The 24,644-nt window shown below is 42.0% G+C and overlaps 1 protein-coding gene and 1 pseudogene across 1 annotated transcript in view; both read right to left on the bottom strand.

Annotated features, from left to right (window-relative positions):
• Window positions 1-24,644, bottom strand: part of usp13 (ubiquitin specific peptidase 13) — a 92,921-nt gene that overhangs the window by 36,448 nt on the left and 31,829 nt on the right. Inside the window, exons 5-13 of the mRNA XM_080185631.1 lie at window positions 22,525-22,667; window positions 20,052-20,236; window positions 17,323-17,417; window positions 16,282-16,469; window positions 12,918-12,989; window positions 9,168-9,261; window positions 3,808-3,933; window positions 1,574-1,727; window positions 160-334 (exon numbers count right to left, since the gene is read on the bottom strand). Coding sequence (XP_080041757.1) covers window positions 160-334; window positions 1,574-1,727; window positions 3,808-3,933; window positions 9,168-9,261; window positions 12,918-12,989; window positions 16,282-16,469; window positions 17,323-17,417; window positions 20,052-20,236; window positions 22,525-22,667 — 1,232 coding nt within the window. The remainder of the gene's footprint in view (window positions 1-159; window positions 335-1,573; window positions 1,728-3,807; window positions 3,934-9,167; window positions 9,262-12,917; window positions 12,990-16,281; window positions 16,470-17,322; window positions 17,418-20,051; window positions 20,237-22,524; window positions 22,668-24,644) is intronic.
• LOC145341656 (U1 spliceosomal RNA) lies at window positions 10,222-10,375 on the bottom strand (annotated as a pseudogene).

The following is a 24,644-nucleotide window of genomic DNA, read 5'->3' as shown; positions in this document are numbered from 1 at the left end:
CCTGCCGGTGTGAAGGGCTGGGAAACTCCAGCCAAGAACTGGAAAACATATTTACATTGTTCACATACAAGTATGATCAGGGAACATATCTTTCCTCTGGCATAGCAAGACAATTTACTTCATAACCCTTAATAATAATACAACCAACTTCCCACTTACTTTACGGCTGCTGACTTTGCTTGGAGTGCACTGCTCCAGAAGTCAGTGACGTTTTCTGGCTCTTGAAAAGCTTGAAGACAGGCACTGAAAGGAACCTTGGCACGGACAATCTCTCGTAAGGGCCTCTTTGCTATCTCAGCCTCTCTCCTCCTCATTTCATATGCTAAGAGCTCCTCTGGAGAACAACATTACAGTTTTTTAAAACTGGTACTAAAGAATTACATTGCATAAAACATCCACAAATAATGTTATTTATTGCTTATATAGAGATATTCCCCTTAGGATTAAGGATATAGCCAGAAGTACTCCTAATACCATTCAGTTTCACAAGTTCAAATGTTTTTCAAAACAAGCTCTCTCAAAGTTTTACATTTTTAATTATTGTGATAAACTATTGCACCATTCTTCATGCATGCATGAAATACAGTGACTGCTTTTTAATTAAGTTTATTTATTTATTGTCACAAGCAGACTTACATTAACACTGCAATGAAGTCACTGTGAAAATCCCTGAGTTACCACACTCTAGCACCTGTTCAGGTACACTGAAGAAGAATTTAGCATGGTCAATGCACCCAACTAGTTCATCTTTTGGACTGCGGGAGGAAATCAGGGCATCCGAGGAAACCCATGCAGAGATGGGGAAATCGTGCAGACTCCGCACAGACAGTGACCCAAACTGGGAATTGAACCCAGGTCCCTGGTGCTATGAGGCAGCAGTGCTAACCACTGTGCTACCGCGCTATTGTATGAAGTTTCCAGTATTTATATTGTATGAAGTTATGGCCAGCGATGGCCTGCTTTGTTGTTTTAAATTACGGAAGGGTACAACAATTGTCCTGCTCTTATTCCTCCACTGAGTTTTAGATGTCATTGGAGAGTCAGAGGAGGAACCCAGTACTGCCCACAGGGAAAAGGTACCTGCATACACGGCAGTCCTCTGTGTGGTTTTTGCACTTCTATCAATGGTCAGTTATGGATGTAACATGTAAATTCAGGTTATGGAGCAACTAGACATTATTAATCCCACCAGCACAACAGGATGGCTGCAGTACATAGTACGCATACTATTCTGCAGTTTAGCCCAGGCAGACAGGTGCTTTTACACAGACATTCTTCTTATTTTCTAACATGCTCAGAAATTAGATCCATGTTAAACAAAAATTCACATAAAATTCAATTTGAAGAAGTGTTATTTCAAATTTTTTTCCAGTTTTAAATTGTGAAATGTCTTTCTAAAAACAAAATCAGAATCAACTTTGTTCCAGATCTTTTCAATAACAAAATGCAATACTTAGTAAATCCTTTGGCACCTTATGGATTTAGAGAATAGAGAATCCTTTAGTCATTTACAGCCCCTCGAGTTTACCTTTATGTTCCCTTGTGTTTGTTAGAAGCACCAGGATGTACATACCTTTGTTACTAGCAGCCTCTAGGACAACGGGAAGTTGCATGATATAATCGACTCTCTGTTTGTACTTTACTTTCCTGGACTGGCAACACTGGACCCGGTCTTCTACCATAAAACGAAAGACTTCACTGGGATCATCTGAGCCATTGTTGTTTCTCTGGGATACACAGGGGTTCATAAGAGCATTGAATGAAAGAAACTATTTTCAAAAGAATCAGCAGTACATCTAAGTGGAGGGAGATTCCTAATCCAAGCACTACAGATTTTCTTTTAAATTAGAATCATTGAACCTCACAGCACAGGAGGCCACTTGGTCCATCATGTTTGAAAAGGTTGTCCAATTTAGTCCTACATCTCAGGCTTTCTCCCCATGGCCCTGCAAATTAGTTCTTTCAAAGTGCATGTTAAAATGCCTTTTGAACATTCCTACGGAATCTGTTTCCATCACCACTCCAGATCTTAAGAACCCACTCCAGAAAAATAAATCCTAATTTCCCCTCTAATTCTTTTGCTAGTTACTTTAAATACATGACTGCTGGTTATTAACCTACTTACCAAAGAAAACAATTCCTCCCTATTTGTTCTATGAAAACACTCAATTTGGAATACCTGGCCTCCACTAAGCCCCTCTGCTATAAAAGGAGAACAATCTCAGCTTCTCTGATTTTTACATATAATGTAAGTGTTTCCTCCGTTTTCCAGTCAGGGGAATGGCTGCCAGGAAACCAGTGCCAAAATTCTCCAAGGGAGCCCTGGCAAAACTCCTGGAAGGTGTGGAGCAGAGCTGGCATGTCCTATACCTGCGTTCCAACTGACGTCCATCCACCGAGGTCGCTACTTCACCTGGGAAGCAGTGGTCCATATAGCAAATGCCAGCTCGCTGCAGAAGAGGACAGGGCAATAGGGCCTCAAGAAGGTGAATGACCTTTTTTGCGCAGCCCGATATCCCCTTTGGGGGGTGAGGTTGCCAGCTCTGTGTTTGTGTCAAGCTGTTGTAAATACCGGCACCTGCTGAATAAACAGTGAGGGGGGAAACCCAGAGTGAGCGCTCTCTAATGATGTGTTAATGTATTAAAATGGAGGTTCCTGGGCTCCCACAGCGCGTTTCAGCAGGTGCAAGTATTTACAACAGCTTGACACAAACATGAACTTGGCAACCTAACCTCCAAAGGGAATATCAGGCTGAACGAAGAAGATTTATCTTTTTGTGGCCCTGTTGCCCTGACCTCTTCTGCAGCGAGCTGGCATTCGCTATGTGGGTCACTGCTTCCCAGGTGGGGTGGTGATCTCAGTGGATGGACATCTGTGGGAACGCAGATAGAGGAGATCGTAGCTCTGCTCCACACCATCCAGGAGTTACTCCACTGGAGAGGGCGGTGAGATTCATGTTTTCCAATTCTCTCTGGATTTTGCGCCCACACTGATGACCCCCAGCACAGTTAACACGGGCTTGATTAAAACATTAGTACAATTGTTCTTTGTTTTTAAAGAAAATAATGTTGTCACTCTTCAAAATAGTTGACATTTCATCCAAGGAGTGTGTCCCTTTTCAATTACCTGTTGTGTCCAAAATCAAGGGGCATACTTTGAATGTTAATTTTAAATCAAAAGGTTTTCCATTTCAATGTCTTTTCTAAGAAATCTTGGAGATCTCAATAAGGAACAGAAAGCCCAATGAAAACAACATAAACCACACTTACAATGAGATTGAAAGTTTGTTCTAGCTCCAGTTTCTCAAAGAGCTAATGGAATAAATGTTCAAGACTGAATTATTGTATGGTAACTGGTCTAAAAACAGCTTTACAGATAAAAGTTGACATTTTTTCTGAAGAAGTCATATGGACTCGAAACTTTAACTCTGTTTCTATCTCCACAGATGCTGCCAGAACTGCTGAGCTTTTCCAGCATTTTCTGTTTTTAATCCAGATTTCCAACATGGACAGCATTTCACTTCTGTATCAATGACTATTATGCCTGGAATTTTACCGCCCTGCTCACCTTGGGAATCGGAGCGGGGGAGGGGTGGACCATGGAAAGATCTGCTGACCTTGGGTGGGATTTCATGGTTCGGGACAAGCGAGACCATAAAATATCACCCAATATGTTGCTCAGTAACTAATTCTATCCTCTATTTGTTTAGTAGAGGTAGCCATCCGGAATAGAGCTGAGAATAACCACACCAATCTACTAGATCAATGTTTGAGAAAGGACAAGTTACATTATGGTTAATGACTTACATTTACAAGGTTGATCAAGTGCAAGAAGAATTCTAGTGCGTCTTGCTGTCGATTTGATGAAAATTCTGGATGTCCTTTTCCAACTAGAGCTTTAAACATTCTGGGCATCATCCCTTGTGGGTGAGGCTGCAAAAGTGACAAAACAGGGTCAAAAACTGGTTACTTTGTCAAATCTCAGTGATATGAAATAAAGGAAGGCAAATGAAGTGGCGATATAGATCAGCAATGGTCTAACTGAATGGTGGAACAGGCTCAAGCTGGTTTCACCTATCCCTACAGTTCAGAGATATTTCAGTGCAGTACAATGAGACTTACACACCTGAATTGCCTTGCTCACTGGTTGACCTTTGTCTAGCTAAACCTTTTGTCAAGCTAAGCCTCAGTAATTTGCATGTTAAGAATGGACTTTAAAAGTTACCTCCACATGAGAGATGCAAAAAAGGGTACACAAACATTATTTTTGACTTTCTCCTTCAACGCAAAGATTTCATCATTTTATGGGGGCATGGGTTCATATCCCACTATGGTAGCTGCAGAACTTGAATTAAATTAATTCATTTGGAATATAAAGCTAATCTCAGTAAAAGGTGACCACAAAACTATCATTGTAAAAACTCGTCTGGTTCACTGGTGTCCTTCTGCCATCCTTACCTGGTCTGGCCTACATGTCACTCCAGATCCACGATGTTGGACTCTTAATTGCCCCCTCTGAAATGGCCGAACAAGCCATTCAGTTCTGGGGAAATAACAGAAGGGCAACAAATGCTGAACCTGTCAGTGATATCCGCATTCCAATAATGAATAAAAGAAAAAATATATACCTTATTCCGAGTGGACCAGCAGTCCACTAGCACCTTTCCAGGACTCTGCTACATTGTCAAATTTGAATTGATAATCAAAAGACGTGACAGGATGTGAGGCCCAATTAATTTCCTGTTACATTTCCTTCCCTACTTGACCCTGTTTGGAACCTCACTCCTAGTTGAACCATGGTCATAAATCTGCAGCTTTTCACTCCAGAGAAATGGCAGAACGTGTTCAGGTTCAGATGGAAATACAAATTGAAATCAATAATGCCATATCAGTGAGGCCAACAGCAACTGTGGCTGATATATCACAATAATGCAGTATACTGACAAGGTCCTGCCCAAAGGCTCTGTGACTGAAGGTTTAGGCATTGCATTTGGCAAGAAGTAGAGCCAAAAGATAAAAATTAACCAAAAAAAAGTGAAACAATTAAGCACTAACAAGTAAAATCAGGGAAAAAAAGACAGAGAGCAAGAGAAAAATATGTACAGAGCAAATGGGTGATTTTTACCTGGGCAGATATTGGGTGGGCTATGATAGGGTCTGCACTACAATGGCAGGGCCTGAGCTACACTGCGGCCCAGATTCATTTTCACAGTCAGGGTTCATTAAAATATTTTGGACAAACTGCCAGTAACTTGCTGGGTGGCAGAAGCGGTCAAAAAATCTAATGATTTGTCCATGGTGTGAGTTTAGTTATTGAGCAGCTGGCAGTGACCCAAAAGCTTTCTGGTGAAGTTAGGAAGGGCACTTGTTACCCTCTTGATGCCACAAAACCCATTCCATGGCTGGAATGTTACAACCGTTCACGCCAGCAGGATTTTCCTATCTCACTGCGCTGAGCGGAAATTTGGCTGAGCGCCAAATTCTCCAACACTGCTGTAGTGGGTATGTGGCGTGAATGGTGTCTATGCTGTATTGGGAAAATAACCTCAGCATTTGTTGCACATTTATGGTAGCACAGTGGTCAACACTGTTGCCTCACAGCACCAGGGACCCGGGTTAGATTCCCAGTTTCCCAGTGGGTCACTGTCTGTGCAATGTCTACAAGTTCTCCCCATATCTGCATGGGTTTCCTCCAGGTGCTCTGGTTTCCTTCCACAGTCTGAAAGCTGTGCTGGTTAGGTGCACTGACCAAACTAAATTTTCCCTCAGTGTACCCGAACAGGTGCCAGAGTGTGGCGACTAGGGATTGTTAGAGTAACTTCATTGCAGTGTTAATGTATGCCTACCTGTGACACTAATAAATAAATTTAAAAAACATTTTTGGTGTTCAATTTAGAACTACAGTACAGGGATTTCATCCAGGAAAACTAATTCATTAATATAGATATTCTGAAACATTGGGTAACTTTTTGGATAAGTGCAGCAGTGAGTGCACTGAATCTAAACTCCCCAAAGAAAATGTGTCAGAGGTTAAAACACAAGGAAACGGAATTGGAAATTCAATCTACTTAAATCTCTCTTGATTGTAATAGAGATAGGACAAGGGTTATCTGACCAACCTGCTCATGGGAAGTGGATTGGTCATTTAAAATATTATAATGAGGCTGCGTGCCTTCATTTTGACAGTCACTCTATTTTTAACCACAGTGACAGGGGTTCCTGGGCCTCAGGGAACTCAGCAGCTGAAAGGAGACAGAGAAAGGTGGAATCCATGAGCTAAGTCCCTTTCCAGGACTATCTTTGGGCCAAGAGGAGCAGAAGAGTTTCTTCAACAAGTTAATAACCCAACCTTTCCAATCTGTACATTTCTCCAAACCATCAGAGACCCTCCTGACTACCGTCACTCCTCACCCCACCCACTCACAAAACACCATCAATCCCCTTTCCAATCCTCCATCTAGGCCTTTCCATGATCTAAATCCCCTTCCCCTATGATCCTCTCACTGCCCCACAATCTCTTTCACTTACCTGCTCTAGGCCCCAGTAAAACAGGCTTCCTCACCAAAAGCATCCCCAGCCTGGCAATCCCATTTAAAGTTATCAGGCGGTTAAATTCTGGAAGACAGTCAGGAAATCCATTCTTCTTGGGTTCCCAACTCAGAACAGCCACAGTGCGCATAACTTGGCTTGGAGTTAAAACCCAGGCTATGCTGTCGGAGAAATGTGAAATATGAACCGAAACAAGGACCTAACCTTTGTAGAGGATGGAGTGGCCGTGCTCATGTTCATACAATTGTTGATGTCAAAAGATTAAATTCAGTGTGCAATCACACTCCAAAGATTTAGCATCAATTTGAAGCATAAATCATCTGGCATCGATGATAAGTTATGAATATAAATCAAGTGTCAAGGCCCAAATTAATTCCAAAGTGTAGCAGACCGAAACTACCTCCTCAGAGCTCCAACATACAGCGATTAAATTACAGTTTGATTCAACTCAAGCTTGCCAATAAGCACACACTTAAGTTTCTTATTAAATGTGCAGTTATATGAAACAAAACTTGGTACTCCGAGTTAAAGCAGCTTAAAGTTACAATGTCCATGGTCAAAAAAGTATTTTCATTCACTATGCTTGGCACTAATATTTCCACTGCAATTCATTATACATTGCCAGTTTCTCCCTACAACTACTGTTCATCACAAATGTTTTATTCCCAGAAACTTTACAAAGGTGTGTTGCTAAATTATCACTCACAGCGCTCAGTATTTCTTTACATTTCTATAAATCTTCACTAGTTCAGTTTAGATAGGTTAAGACAACCAAAAATCAACAAAAACGGAACTATAAAACTGGCAGCAACAGCCATCAATTAAGTTCTACATCTCTGCACAAGGGAGAAAGTGTCATTTCAATCAATCCAAAACCTCCAAACAAATAGTCTGGTTCACGGCAAACATGATATCTCAGTGTGTCCAGTACGGAAACATATACAGAACAATAAGAACTCAAATGGCACCGTGACTTACAGCCATCCAATTAAAATATTTGTGGAAGTGATCTGTTTAAAATTAAGAGAAGCATTAGAGTGAGAATTCTGCCAGATATCAAACTATTTTTAACCTCCATAAGGGCTGAAGGCCCTTAAAAATCTGTCAGAAAGTAATTGTGCTGGTATCCCTCTGATATCACTTACCCCAGTGGGCTTTTTGGATTCACCAGAATTCACATACCAAAGACGTATGCCTGCACATTCAGGATGCATTCTGGGTACACACCTGCCCCCAGAAACTATAATACAAAATGTGCAATGTCATTTTAAGAGCAGTAATCATGTCCTACATCCTCATCACTCGTGAAGGAGAGGTTTTTTTAATTCACTTATAGGACATGGGTGTCGCTAGCTGGCCAGCATTTATTGCCCATCCCTAGTTGCCCTTGTTCAGAGGGCAGTTGAGAGTCAACCACATTGCTGTGGCTCTGGAGTCACATGAAGGCCAGACTGGGTAAGGACAGCAGATTTCTTTCTCTAAAAGACATCAGTAAACCAGGTGGATTTTCCCAATAATCAACAATGGTTTCATGATCATCAGTCAATCCTTAATTCTAGATTTTTTTATTGAACGGATTCGAATCCGGGTCCCCGAAACATTAGCTAAGTTTCTGGATTAATAGTTTAACAATAAAGCCACTAGACCATCGTCTCCCCCATTAACCCCCTTAACTAAGGAACCATTTGCACAGATGGATGGCATAATAGCATAGTGGTTTGCACTGCGGCCTCACAGCACTATGGACCTAGGTTCTATTCAGGCCCCTTGTGACTGTGTGGAGTGTGCACATTCTCCCCACATCTGCATGGGTGCTCCAGTTTCCTCCCACGGTCCAAAGATGTGCAGGTTGGGTAGACTGACCTTGCTGATTTACCTCTTACTGTCAGAGATAGATATCTAGTAGATAAATATGTGGGGTTACAGGGATAGGAGCTAGGCAAAATTGTGGCTGAATGGCCTCCTTCTACACTGTAGGGATTCTATGATTTATGATTCAATGAAATGCATTAACTTTTTAAAAAATTGGGATTCCGTTCCAGGATCCAAGCAACGATCCTGGCCTGAACCCTCAGGTGAATCTTATGTGCATTCTTCACAACATGGTATCTATATTCTCTCTTGGCATTCAACTGCCAATGCTGTTTCGGTCTGCTCTTAAGAGTCTAAGCGTTATCCCTGTCCCCTTTGACTGGCTTGGTAAGGGCAAATGTAGCCTCTTCTCCTTAGAAAACCCAGCAGAATCCCCAGTGTCAGTCTGAGACTCAGTGCACGTGAGCATTGGCCTATTTTCCAATCCTTCTACTGGAGCTCTGGCAAATATGTGGCGGAAGGACGGAACATTATTGGCTACGAGGTTGCTCACAAGGTACTTACAGTAATTTTGAAATAAATTCCAGAGACTCTTTGGCGTAGGATGCCAGGACTATTTGGAGTACTAAAAGTAGAACTGCTTGCATCAAGCTTAGCATGCCTTGATATGCCCAGAATGGCCACACATAGCTCCCCTCTTAAGATCAGCAGCATGTAATACTACATGGTGTGAAATTAGTTATTGATCTTTGCACACTCTCTGTAACATACCTAGGTATCAAGTTAGCACACAGACAATCAAATACCTTGTATTCTTCTTTCATCACCTGTTCAATAACCTCGGACTTCATTGGAGGTTTGGAGTACTGGCCTGAGAGGAGTCCGTGTCCCAGCTTGGTCCTGTGCAAAATCAAAACGTTCACTTCAATTATCTACAAGAAACACAACCTGTGGGATTCTTCACGCTGCCTACCGCATGTTTCACAGCAGCAAGGCAACCCACCACAGGCCAATGACAAGATCTTCTGGTCCTGCTGCTGTCAATGGGGTTTCCTGTTTTATATAACCCCCCCCCCGACCCCCTGGGGATGTGGGTTTGCAGTTGGCAGGACCAGAAGATTCCGCCGGTGGGAAATGCTGGAAAATCCTGGCCAGCATGTTTTCATAGCTTGCTGGGTTATGCACAGCTAAGTTGAAGTTTTTTAAATTTATTTATTAGTAGGCTTACATTAACACTGCAATGAGGTTACTGTGAAAATTTAGCATGCTCAATGCACCTAATCAACACATCTTTCAGACTCTGGGAGGAAACCGGAGCACCCAGGGGAAACACACGCAGACATGGTGAGAATGTGCAGACTCCACAGAGACAGTGACCCAAGCCGGGGATCAAACCAGATTCCCTGGTGCTGTAAGGCTGCAGTGCTAACCACTCTATCACCATGCCGCCCTAGTGCTATTTTCAAATACTGCTGTGAATGCAAAATTATGTTACACAATTTTTATTCCAGGTGAATGTACTCTTATTCCAATATTCTGAGACAACCTCTAATGTAAGGCATCACCAGAAAGCATCAACCACTGGGAGGGTGCAAGGTCACATTCCAGATTCCTAAAGAGCAAAACAAGTTCTGTGGCGAGTTCAGGCTGTGAGAGTGGAAGAAAAAGTGTGGAACAAATTCTGGTGCACAGAAGGAGTAGGTCAGGTGCTCGTGAAACAAAATAGGTCACAGTACAACAGGGATACAAGAGAATGAAAGTGTGGAACAAGGTGACAATATCAATGACCCTCTGTGACCGAAGGAGATGCCATTAAATCATGGTCTATATCTGCCCTGAGGTGCTCCATCTAGTGGAGCGATTGTGAATAGACAAAATAAGAAACAAATTTTGCAGTCAGGTATCCCGCATTTGGGGATATCGCAGGCATTAGCACACCTGGACTGCACTGGGATAGCCTCGTCCTGGGCGAACCACCTGCTTGATCATGGTTTCACCCCTGCCAGGTAAGTAATGACTACATTTCACAGTCATGTAAATCCGGAAACACAACCCACCACCCCTGCCCCCAACCCCGTCACCATACCACTACCCGCACCCCCTCCCCCCCACTTCCATCTGTCCTACAGTAACGAGGAGCCTTCCCTCTGACTACACAAATTCTAGCATTCAAGGACACTGACAGGTATGATTCTAATGTAACCATTTACAATCACTGATTTCCATCCACATGACAATTCTTTTGCCTAATGCTCAACTCCCAGACCGTGACTTAACGCTCTTAGTAAGTCAATTAAATCTCCAGGCTCTTCTCTTTCAATAACACAAAACATCCCCGGTTCACCTCATGCTTGTTCAATATTATAACTTCAATATTGTAATTGCCCTCCTGGAGCTACATTAGTTCCCCTTTGTTGTCAATTTGTCCCCGGAAACCTCCATATTCAAAGGATTATCCTTCACCATTTCTACCAATGCCAACATGATGCCATCACCAAACACATCCATCCCTCCTAATTAGCATTCTGAGGGGATCATTCCCTCCATGACGCCTGGGACCCCATCCTCAATCATCCCCACAACTCATCCCCTTCCCATGATACCTTCCCCTGTCCATCCAAGGGTCCAAGCACTCCTTCCAGTTGAAGAAGTAATTTACTTGCATTTCTTTCAAGCTAATCCACTGTATTCCCTGCTCACAATGCAGTGTTGTCTCCACTCGGGAGACTATACACTGTTTTGCAGAATACTCAGTCTGTTACATAACCTTGAGCTTCTCATGGTTGTTTGTCATTTGAATTCACCACTTTGCTCTCGTATGCTCATATTTCTGTGTTTGGCATGCTGCAGCTTTCCAATGAAGTTCAATGCAAGTTTCAGGAACATCAGCTCATCGAACCATAGAGGTTTACAGCATGGAAACAGGCCCTTCAGCCCAACTTGTTCATACCACCTTTTGTTTTTGAAACCTCTAAGCTAATCCCAATTGTCCGCATTTGGCCCATATCCCTCTATACCCATTGTACCCATGTAACCATCTAAATGCTCTTTAAAATATAAAGTTGTACCCACCTCTACTACTACCTCTGGCAGCTTGCTCCAGACACTCACCACCTCTGTGTGAAAAAATTGCCCCACTGAACACTTTTGTATCTCTCCCCTCTCACCTTAAACATATGTCCTCTAGTTTTAGTCTCCTCTGTCTTTGCGAAAATATATTGACTATCTACCTTGTCTATGCCCCTCATTATTTTATAGACCTCTGTAAGCTCACCCCTCAGTCTCCTACATGCCAGAGAAAAAAGTCCCAGTCTATTCAGCCTCTCCTTATAATTCAATCCATCAAGTCCCAGTAGCATCCTAGTAAAACTTTTCTGCACTTTTTCTAGTTTAATAATATCCTTTCTATAATAGGGTGACCAAAATTGCAGAGTACAACTCCAACAAGATGTCCCAGCTCCTATATTCAATGTTCTAACTATCTTCTGACTAGGCACATTACATGCTTCTGGGATCAACATTGAGTTCAACAATTTCAGGCCATGAATTCTGTCCCTAATTTTGATTCTGTTTTTCTGTTGCCCTGTGCTGGTTTTTCTTTTCATCCATCCATCACTGGACAGCATTTATTGCCCATCCCTCATTGGCCTTGGAGGGCAGTTGAGTGTCAACCACATTGCTGTGGCTCTAGAGTCACATGCAGGCCAGACCAGGTAAGGATGTCAGATTTCCTTCCCTAAAGGACGTCAGTGAACCAGATGGATTTTTCTGACAATTGACAATGGTTTCATGGTCATCAGTGGATTCTTAATTCCAAATTTTTTTTGTTGAATGTAAATTTGACCATCTGCCGTGGTGGGATTCAAACCCAGGCCCACAGAACATTAGCTGAGTTTCTTGATTAATAGTCTAGTGATAATACCACTAACTATCACCTCCCTCTATCTTGTTCTCATGTTTCTATTTTCTGACGGGGCTCCTAATACAACTATAATCATTCGCTTTGCTTTTGTTTCATAATATCTTAATCAGTTAATTTTTCCTGTCCTCTACCCTGTCTCAGGCATTTTATTTTCTTCTTCACCCTCCCCTTTCAATAGCAAAGAAAATCTGATTTTTATCTTCCTTCAGTTCTGAAGAAGAGTCATATTCACCTCCACAGAAAATAATAGACCGGCTAAGTATTTTCAACACTTCCTGTTTTTATCTCAAATTTCTAGCATATGTGATATTTTGTTTCAATTATAACTTCACAATTATTCATTCAGTAACATTGCTAGCCAAGAGTGCTAATAAACCCATGATATTCTAATAGAGCGATTTGATTCACTCATCATCTCAAAAGCAATGTATAATATCAGGATCTCAACACGGATAATTTAAAAACATTTCTACAGATTTATGTGCTCAAAAATTCTTGGTTTTTTTGCCTATTTTATGTGAGCAATGTCGTTCTCAGAAAACACAATTACAAAGATGCAAAGTCTGGTTTTAAATTCATTACTGATACTTAACAAATATATTTAGGCACAGCTGGACAAGTACCTAATACTTACATCTGTGTATCAAAATCTTGAGTTGGATCGAGAGGGGAATAATCGAATATTCTTTGGAGGTTTCCAACATATCTGTAAAACAGATACACAGTATTTACATTCTAATAGCTTGGGTTTTGTTGAGTTAATAGTGGTGGGACTAACAGCACTCACCATTATAATAGAGGCAATCTGGCAGCAACTTGGGCAATTGCAAATGGGGAAGTCCAGAGTTTGGTGTCAGAAATACATCATTTCCCCATAGGCTGTGCTGTAACTGTTCTCATCGATAAACGGCATGGTGGGCAGCACAGTAGCACAGTGGTTAGCACTGCTGCTTCACAGCAACAGGAACCCGGGTTCAATTCCCGGCTTGGGTACTGTCTGTGTGGAGTCTGCACATTCTCCCCGTGTCTGAGTGCGTTTCCTCTGGGTGCTCCAGTTTCTTCCCATAGTCCAAAGATGTGTTGGTTAGATGGATTGGCCATGCTAAATTGACCCAAGTGTCAGGGGATTAGCGGGGTAAATATGTGGGATTAAGGGAGTGGGGACTGGGTGGGATTGTAGCCAATGCAGACTTGATGGGCTGAGTGGCCTCCTTCTGTACTGTAGGATTCTGTGATAGAGTAACATTTCTAGCCAAGGATGCTATTGAACTATGATATTCTAACAGGGCAATTTGAATCACGCATCATCTCAAAAGCAAAGTCCAATATCAGGTCATGGCAAGAACATTAATATGGTATTTAAAGTCGTCACTTAAAGAGAAAAATAAAACTTCGGAAGTTCAGATTGCAAATTGAACTGGCTATCAATCAGCAAAATCTATGTAAAAAGTGGAAATCATAATGGGCATTAACATAACATGTTCATTGCTTAATTTCACCTGTCCTCTACTCTGTTCCAAGCATTCTATTTCCTTCTTCGCCCTTCTCTTTTGGGGTATTTATTCACTAGATCTCCACTAAAGGCATCCGAAAAAAGTTAGGATTGGTGCATTCAAGGGTGGGTGAAGTTTTAATTGCATGAGAAGTGACTGGGACTGCTAAACAACCTCTCTGGCCTTGAAAATGTAATTTTATAAATATGGAGTTGCATTCCTTCAGAAGTTCATTTGTGGTGGTGATTTAAAAATGTAAAATTAACGTAATTCTTTTTATTTCTTCTTCGTCTCTTTTTTCCTTTTTCTTCATCCTATTATTTTTTTCTCAATCTTTATTTTGTGTTCTACACATGATTTATGTCTGATTTACAGTTGGGCCGAAGGGTCTGTTTCCATGCTGTAAACCTCTATGACTCTATAATTTCTGCTTTAGACTTGGTAAAGATTCTTCATTGCGATTGGTTGAAAAGCCTTGTCTTTTCATAACCTTCTTACTCATAGCACAGATGTCCTGTAGAGGTCATTGTACTGGATCAGATGCTGGACCATAGCAAGTTTCCACACAAAAAGTCCAAGAAAACTCTTGCGGGCAGCTGTTAGCGACATGAAGTGCAATTAAAATAAAGGTTACACAAGAAGCCAGAAATGAGGGAATGCAGAGATCTCATGGGGCTTATAGGTCCAGAAGAGTTTACAGAATTAGGGAGTGGTAACGTCAAGGAAAGATTTGAAAACAAAGATAAGAACTTTAAAATGGAGGCATTGCCATATCAGGATACCCAGTAAGTCTGTGAGTTCAGGGATGATGGGTGAATAGGACTTGGTATGAGTTCAAATATATAGCCAGCAGAATTATGGATGAGTTCAAAGTTATGAATGGTAGAAGCTGGGAGGCTGACCAGGAGAGTGCATGAATGATGATGTTTAGAATGCATAATGAAAGTTAATAAATAGGGATCAGGATTTGTTATGGGGACTGATGACAATGGCTTCCAGCTTCCCATTTTAGGCCATCTGTTATGATGCAGAGATTTACCTCTTTTATCTCTTACCTCATACCTTATCCTCTTTACCTCACCGTAATCTGGTAAAAGTATTTGGGAAGGTTTAACTGGTCTACATTAACGTTTAGAAGTTCAATAATATAAAGACCTGGCATTTGCTTTAAGGGAATAATTAACAAGTTATTTTATTCAACCAACCAGGAACTTCAATTAAAATGTACTTGTTTAATTAAAGGAAGGTTCGACTGAAATGCTATTCAAATAAAGACAAGGATGATTCAGTACTAAAACAGTAATAACAGAATTTTGGTCACTCAAAAAAACTATATACAACCAGGTCAGATAGCTTGGAAAAGATTTGGAGATTTCTCTGCCATAAGGTCTTTCTGATTTGATATCCTGGTGTTAGATGGATAATTCTCTTCAAAGATAGTTCTTTTAACTGGCAGGATGGAGAACCACTCCAGAGATGGCCTTCTCATTTGAACTCGACTGAATTCACTAACAGAACTGGAATCACTGAAGAGAGGCAGTTGAATTCCTATATTTATATTCCTGATGACCTATGATTTTCAATATCAGGATTGGTTGCTGTTATTGAAAACAACAGCAAATTCAAATCTGATAGGTTCCCTTTAGCTGAGTGTTTTCTTTAAACTTATAGGCTAACAAAATGCAAAAACCTGCAGAGTCTGTTACCAAGGCGACGCTGATGCTTGATCCTAGTTACAATTGTTGCAACCTATGTAGCCTGTATTTTTAACATTCAAGCCATAAATACAAAACCAACTTTTAAAGAGACCACACACTGGTGTTTTCCTTCTCGTATTTTACATTCTTTACATACTTACAAACTTCACGTCACAACACGTGAGACAATCAATGTGACAAATCAGAAAAACTGGTGGGTTGAGAAAGGAGGGACTGAGGTAGAGCTGGTGTTATCAGCCTACATGTAGAACTGGACACTGTTTTTGGACGCTGTGGTTGAGGGGAAGGAGGTAGATGAGAACTAGGAGGGGGCCAACAATAGATCCTTTGGAGACTCAAGAAATAATGGTACAGGAACAGGAATAAAAGCCATTGTAGGTGATTGTCTGGTTACAACTGGATAGATAACCCTCCAAATAAAGTCCCGCCCAGGCAGATGACAGAGGAAGGGCAATGGCAGAGGACGCTGTAGCTAACTGTATCAAAGGGTCGAAAAGAGAGTTTCAGTCACATAGGTTGTCATTTGCAATTTTGATCAGAGGTTTTTCAGGGCTGTATAGGGCAGAAACTTGATTGGAGGGATTCAAATATGGAGTTCTAGAAAAGATCGGCATGGATCTGGAAGACTACAGCACGTTCAAGAATATTGGCAGAGAAAAGGGAGATTGGGGTCAGAGAAACAGTGAATATCTTACAATGAATAAACTACAGAAAATGAAAACTCAAAAACATGTCTCTCAAAACAGCATTATCTTACAGAGAACACAAACTTCTACATAAAACCCACCTTCTCTGAAAGTCAGGGATGCTGAAGATTATTTGCATGACAGAGCTGAGGTAGCAGCTGTTTCCAAGATTCTTAATGCCAGTGTATCCAGAACCATATATTGGCTTCAATTTCATACCAGATTCTTGGACCATCTCCCACTCACTAATCCGCGGCTTGATATCTTCGACAGGATTAACATTTTCTGACTATCAGACAGATGAAACAAACAGTCACCTGATAATACAATTTGACAAATCCTTATCCAATCCACTTAACATTAACCATTACTCAGCTGATATTATACAGATGCATTTTTTTTTAAACAATGAATGATTGCAACTAGTCTGTCCTACGTAGCTGTCTTAAGAAGCAATTATATCTGATTTAAATTTCCAGTGAATCCACTGTACCTATAATAATCAGTGCTTTCACTAACATGCATAAAGGAAGAAAAAGGTCTGTGCTAACAAGAACAATATAAGTGCCACCAACCTTGCACCCTTTTTCTAATTCAACAAAGCAGCTTTATAATCCACGTAAATATACATTAGCTATATACAAGTTTAAAATATTTCCATGCCAACATGTTGTGCTCGTCTGCAAATCTGTTCAAATGCAGTTTTTAAAAAGATTTTAGTCAAAAAGCAACAAATCTGGCCTATGGTTCCACTTAGCGAGCAGATACCAGTGACAAGAAGGTCAACTTTGACTGTAATCAGGTTGAAAGGTGAAAGGGCACAGCTGGTTTGGTGACTATCACACATTTTTGTCATCTCAACTTTTATTTTGACTCCATTAAAGATGGTGGGAATAAGGCTCTGTTACATCTCAATCCTTTCAATATTCCACCAACAAGTGACTTTCATTCTGTGCGATTTTCTTTGTTGCAGTACATTTATTCCAGTTTATAAGAACTGATTTATCAGATTTGATTTCACTGACTCAGCTTCTATTCATTGTTGTAAATAAGATGATGACAGGTCCATTATTTTGAGCCTGAGAAGAAGCATCTCATTTTATCTCCTTATCAAGAGACTGGTAATTTTTTTTTTTACACACCTTTTGCATTTTCAACATGTCGATACCAAAGTGCATCAAGTGTTCTGCAATATTTGCATCGAGTACCGCTTCCTCTTCATCAAATGAGTATACATCTGCATTGTAAACAAAAATAAAAATATGATTTTCTTTAAAATTACACTTGTGCAGATTACAAACATAAAAACGCACTAAAGATTGGAAAATAGCCCCTAAAAAGGACATTCTCCCTCTTGCTTTTCCGGTGATTGTTGCAATATATTCCTGATTATGAACTTGCACAGTGAGCAATTGCATCATTACAACAAGTGCACTAGCCATTTTTAGTGTCTATCTTCTTTGTCTGTGCTCTTCAATACATAATAAATTTTGGCAATGGTATGGAAAGTCCACAAATATCAGCAGCTGGGACCACAGTGGATAGAATCCACCAACTCTCAGTGACCTGCCTGCTGGGATGGCAGAGATTTCAGCCAAATCCTGTGTTGCATCACACGGTCATGCTCCCACAAGGCTGTTTGGAGCAGACTAGACTCAGTCGCTATCACTAATCTCTTGGAACTGGAATCCAGGACAAGGGGCACGACCTTACAAAAAAATTTCTAAGTGCCGAGTGAGAAAACAAGAGAAATCGCACTGTTTTTTGGTGAGCAGCAAGGCACACAATCTTATAGCGCTTAGTGCAAAGAAAGTGCCAGGACGCAATTCTTGCCAGCGGGGATGGATTAGACCCCACCCAGCCGCCAATCACCCCACCTGCAGCGTTTCCTCCCACCCCACCTCTTGACCCCGACTGCAGAGTTCCCCCCTTCCCCACGCCAATCACCCCCCCATCTGCATCTCATTGTAGCCCCTAGGTGGTCGAGAGCAGGGCCGGGCAGTGCCTACCAGGCAACCTGGCATTGATGATATGTAAATCATGTCATTAGTATTGAAATTGGCTTCGCGCCCCAAACATCGCTGGAACAATTAGGAGCGGCGAGAAACCAGGCGCATTCCTCGTTTTTTGTTTCTCACCCAATCGTACCAGCTCATCTCACCAAAAATCAGGCAGTACTAGGTCAGCTCAGATGGTTACAGCATGGTGCTAATAACGCCACGGTTGACAGTTCAATCCCCATACTGGCCAGCAATGCGCCAGCATTCTGGGGCAGCACCATGGCACAGCGGTTAGCACCGCTGATTCACAGCGCCATGACCCAGGTTTGATTCCCAACCTGGGTCACTGCCTGTGTGGAATTTGCACATTCTCCCCATGTCTGTGTGGGTTTCCTCCAGGTTCTCCAGTTTCCTCTCCAGTCCAAAGATGTGCAGGATAGGTGGATTGGCCATGCTAAATTACCTCAGTGTCAGGGGGACTAGCTAGGGTAAATGTATGGGTTTGTGGGGAGAGAGTCTGGGTGGGATTGTGGTCAGTGCAGACTCAAATGGGCCAAACGGCCTTCTTCTGCACTGTTGGATTCTATGATTACGCCTGAAGACTACAACCCCAGAAAAGGAGGGGGAAAATAGAAATTTTCTATTAATTTTTGCCACAAGCAATGTGTGTCTGGAGCTGTCTTCTTAATTGAATGGGTTAAAGTATGGTCCTAATATGTATCTGATTAGAGTCTTTCTTCTGACTAGGAGGACATTTTCACCACCAACTAGACCAGAGTTGTTGAGTTTGTTCAATCAAGGCTGACTTTGAGATGTTTTATCACAAACAATCACGTGCCTCACATCAGAAGTGTGCACACTCAAGAAGTTCATAATTTTAATTCAAGGTGCTTAAATGAAGACTTGCCAGGGCTGTAAAGCATTTACATCACCAGCAATCACTGAAATGACACAGACTTTTGTACAAATAGTTACTAAATCATCATCAGTATATCAACATATGCGTCACACGATAAAAGTTTAGACAATGCACCTGTAGCCCACTGGAGTTAGAAGAATGAGAGATGACCTTATTGAAACAAATAAGATTCTGAGGTAAGTTTCAAACGTTGAATGTGGATTTATGACCCTTCTCTGTCCCTTTTGCAGTACTAACCACTGTGCCACCAGGAACAGGGTGAATGCTGAGAGAGATGGGACACATTTTTTTAAAAAGAGGCTCTCCCATTTAAGATGGCGATGAGGACAAGCGTTTTCTTTCAAAGAGTAGTTAGTCTGTGGAATTCTTTTCCCCAAAGAGCAACGGAGTTTGGGTCATTGAGCATCTTTGTGGTCATGGTAGACAGATTCTTGATTGACAAGGGGGTCAAAGGTTAAAGGGCGTAGACTGGAAATACCAGAAGCAGATCAGCCATGATCTTATCAAATGGTTCAGCAGGTTCAAGGGGCCAAATGGCCTGCTGCTGGTCTGTATGTTGTTAGCTGGAGATGAGTGCAGAGTGCTCCTTTATGAGTAGCGGCATGAAAGAGAGAGAATTCAGTGCTGTACAATTCCATTCAAAACCTCTTCGTGTGAGGTTTTGACATCGGGAACCCCCCATGGGCGTCAGGAGCCCTCCCCACACACACCCACAGACATCCATACCCACCACTCCTCCATTGTGCTGCATTCTTTAATGGTCAGTTTGTGCAAGTTCAATGTTCCATTCAGCAAAAAAAAATGAAAATCACAATTTGCATTTTCGAGATCTTCATTTCAGAGAGCTCAGAAATGCCCGTTTCAGAATCAGTGTCAGGAGGTAAGAGCCAATCCTGCAATAAACCAGGTCATCAAATCACATCTTATTACTTAAGAGGATGAACTAACTAACCTGCGCCATCTGGAGTAATGGTTCCCAATTTCACTGCCAAAGGGTAACGGGTCTCGCGGTAATGTTCCAGAGCATGCCCATTTCCACCACTGCCATCAAAGAACCATTTCCCACACAATATGGAGCCATCGGTCAGGTTCAGCCAAAGGTTCTCTCTCAGGTCACACCAGGCACATTTCCAGCCACTGAGAAATTGTGTGGAAGGACAAGAGATGACAAAACACTGCCGTAAGTAACACAGTTTTCATGCTTTATAAATTGACTCAATCTTTACAAAAAAAAATCATTGAAGTATGTTGAACAATCTGTCAGGGCAGAATCTATGCAAAATCTAAGTCTATCAATCACTTCTGGAATCACTTAATGAAAATGTAACACATACAAAGTTGATAAATGTTGTAACAATATCACCCATGAATGAGAAAATGATAAAGGTTATACCCTAACTTCTGAGTTCCAGGGTAGCGTATCTGGGGGTACCCCAAAGACGCTGGGGACCCCCTTCCCCTACCACTGGACATACCCAAGTAAGGACTGCATGGCAATTGCCCTGTACCAGGAACCATGTAAAAATGCAATTTAAATCTCAAACTTCACTGACAGTATTACAGCAATACTTACCCAGAAACAAAAACAGTCAGAAGAACTGTAGCAATGACTCATCCTGACCCCACACAGATCTCCTGTACCCCTTCCTAATACCTTCCCCACTACCACCTACCACTACCCCCCCCCCCACCCCCCCCCCCACCCTTTTAGGCTCAGACTCCCTAACCCCCACCCCCTGCCTCCCCGCCACCAGGCCTAAGTCAAACCCCGACATCTGATTCCCAACTGCCCTACACACCCCCAAGCCCACATCTCAACCACCGTGCCTCTTGCCCAGCTTGACTCTCAGCCATAAGCCTCTCTTGCCAGACCCAACTAATCTCACTTCCCCCCTCTGTAAATCCTACCCATTTAACCTCACCCAGGCTTGTCAAAGTTCCTTAAGCTCGGTTGAACGTTCAAACGTACCTGGTTTATGGCAGTTATTGCTGTAAAGATGGGGGCACGGCTTACTTATCTGCAACTGAGCTGCTTGTGATGGTGATCTGCCTGAGCATGCTGCCCTGCACTGATCTTGCCTAGCCCAAGTTGGAAGGTTGGGTGAGATAGGATCACCTGGATTTTTAGGTAACTAACGTTAAGCAGAGTGGTAGCATAACTCAATTGCTCCTCCATCAGAAGTTATGGTCCATTATCCTCTTCCACAATCATAAAAAAGTATCAATTACTTCACATATATCAATTGCTACCTCACTCACAGTTCAGCAGCAAAAGCGCAGCACTGTCAAGTCTCAAGGAAAAGTGACTGATGAAACGGTAGACTGGTAGTATCACAACTCATCAAGGCTGTGCAAAGTTAGAGTTAGACAGTGACAGAATATAATAATGTTATTTGGCAGACAATAAATAGTCCGGCATCAAAAATTCAAGGCTCAAGCTGCACTCTAGAGACTTGAGCACAAAGCTTAGGATGCACAGTACAGTCAGCGATGCCTTCGTCTGGATGAGACATTAAACAAAGGCCCCCTGTGATCTCTCAGGTGGACAAAAAAGAACCTTTGATACTTTCTGGATAAGAGAAGGGTCAATCTTTATTCCTCAACCAATTTCATTTAAATAGCTTAACAGGTCTTATCTCACTGCCATTTAGTGGCCCTTGCTGTGCTCAAATTGGCTTTTGCATTTTGTATCACAATAGTGACTATATTTCAAAAGTATTTAATTTGCTGTGAAGCACTTTGGGATTTTTTTTGGTCATAAAAAGGGGGTCAAGGGTTATGATTTAGAAACCCTACAGTGCCGAAGGAAGCCACTTGGCCCTTAGGCCATAACCCCTCGTATTTATCCCATTAATTCCTCTAACCTACACATACTGGGATACTAAGAGGGAATTTAGCATGGTCAATGCACCTAACCTGCACATCTTTGGACAGTGGGAGGAGACTGGAGCACCCGGTGGAAACCCACACAGACATGGGGAGAACGTGCAAACTCCACACAGACAGTGACCCAAACCAGGAATTGAACTCAGGTCCCTTAAGCTCTGAGGCAGCAGTGTTAACCACTGTGCCACCCTATAAAGCCACTATATTAATACAAGTTCCTATTTCAGACGATTCAGTTATAAAACAGTGTGAGGAAAATTCTACTGAAGCAACAGGAAAGTATTACCATTTTAAATGGCATCTTGTTTATACACACATATATGAGGCAACCATCAAAAGCAGCTCAGTTGCAGGTAAGTAAGCCACATCCCTAGTTTTACAGCAATAGCTGCCATAGATCAGGTTAGGTTTGAACGCCCAATCAATTCTAAAGGATTTTGACAAGCCAGAGAGAAGGTAAGTTACCAATATTCAAAACAAATCAAAATGAAGACTGACTGAATCACAGCAACACACTCAATGTAGGGAAGGTTGTTGACCTGGGTGGAATTCGGACTCCATTGTCCAGTTGTTGCAGACTGTTTTCATGCTTTGAGCCCTTGAGTTCCTCTTCCCAAGAATCAGAATCCTGTCTTCTGTATGGAGACCTCGCAGCAAGGACAGCATCACATGCTATTGTCACCTGGTGGAATGGGGGTGAGAAAGAGAGTGAAGTTAAAACAATGACTCAATAAGAGTTTTTCAAAATAATGTCAGTGGCCCTCCATGGGCAACTTAAATAAAGAGTTGTTTGGAATTCTACAGGAGACTGGTCTGCAAGGTAACTTCACAAAGGACAAGTTTCTTTTTAACAGAGCGTACCCATACACAATCACCACCTTAACAATGCTGAGCCTTCACGCCCACTGAGACAACATACCACAGTGTTCAGCATCTTCTGGTACACAAATACTGAGACGAGTTAAAATGATGCCATACTACAGAATGGTCTCAGGTCTGTGCTGCGTTTGCTGAACTAAGTGATTTGTCACAGTTAGCTTTAGCCTTCCTCAGGAACAGATTAATCTTTTTAAAAAAAAAAATCAATGCTCCCACTTCACAGGAGCCTTGATATCATTTTGGGAAACTGTTATGGGGGAATTAGTTACTGGTTGCTCGAATTGCCAAATGGTGCTTAGAAACGGACCTCAGGCCATCGAAGCTTTGGTCTCCTTTTTCATCATTATACAGCAACATTTCTTGGAATCATAGTACCTGTACAGTACACACAGAAGGAGCCCATTCAGCCCAGCAGGTTTATACCAACTACAATGCCACCCAGGCCCTATTCCTGTAACCCCACACATTTACTCTGCTAATACCCTTAATGACACTAGGGTCAATTTAGCATGGCTAATCCACCGAACCCACACATCTTTGGACTGTGGGAGGAAATGGGAGCACCCGAAGGACACTCATGCAGACATTGGGAGAATATGCAAACTCCACATGAACAGTGACAGAGGGCAGAATTGAACCTGCTTCCCTGGCACTGTGAAGCAGCGGTGCTAACCACCAGTGCCAACATGCTGGAAGGGTGTACGTGTGGACAAAATTGCAGTCAGCTTTTATGTTCCGTACATTCAAAAAGCCTGCCAATTATCAGGCAGAGATTCTCCAGCCCTGCCATAGTGGGACCTGGTGTTGTCAGACTTTTCACTGTGTTTACGCCAGTCCAACGCCGGCATACCCACATCATAGTGGGACCTACCATGGATCAGTCAAAAGTCCATTAACATTTGGCAGGACCAGAAGATCCTGGCGGCAGGCAGGGGCGGGAAACCCCAGACTCAGCTCCTAATATATTGGAGGAATTAGCACAAGGCTTTATTTCATTGAGCATTTAAGTCTTACATACATTCCTGTACTGTTCCCGTTTTTTTTTGTGAGGAGCTGATTGTTATAAATAGCAGCAAATAACCTAGTATCAAATGACCCATGAGCTATGTGACAATGTCAGAGATTTTCTGAGCCAGCAAGATCATCCATGTTAGAACCACAGAACCAGAAAAACACCCTGTCTCTGGAACTCAGCATAATCTGAGTTTCTAAACATGACTGGACAGTATCAGTAGCACATTAGTGCACTGCACTCTAAAGAGCAATGTGTTTCACTTAGTATTATTATCTAGGAGTGGTACGATTATTATTTTTTCTATACTCTGGTGACTTTTCAAATGCCAATGTGTCAGACATTATGGCAAAGTCAGGTTTGATGAAGAATGATGTTAATCGGGTTTTTATACTCACAACTGACATTGCACAATGGTAGGCTGCCAGTTGCTGGAACCTTGATCCTGTAACTACACAGTGATAACAGTGATGCAGTAAGCAACTTGTGAAGATCATGCCCAATGCTTTATGTCCCCACAAACAAAGTGGCATGACAAAAAGCACCTCAGCTCACCGTGTAACACTGAGAAACAATAGCCCTGTAACTCCTGAAAAGCCTTAAATTAACTTTAAATGTTTATTAATGATCTTTTTAGGGGTTCTAGCAGTTTTCAGCATCCAAATACGTGAGTTGTCACCAACTTTCCAGCTACTCTTTTCAGGGTGACCTGTTGACATCCACATCAGGATCGTCCATCTCATCTGCCAGGCTAAAGACAACCCTTCC

This window comes from Carcharhinus amblyrhynchos, chromosome 3, assembly GCF_965287045.1.
Source record: "Carcharhinus amblyrhynchos chromosome 3, sCarAmb.v2.hapA, whole genome shotgun sequence".
In the NCBI taxonomy this organism is placed as follows: Eukaryota; Metazoa; Chordata; class Chondrichthyes; order Carcharhiniformes; family Carcharhinidae; genus Carcharhinus; species Carcharhinus amblyrhynchos.
This window is presented reverse-complemented; position numbering and strand designations above follow the sequence as displayed.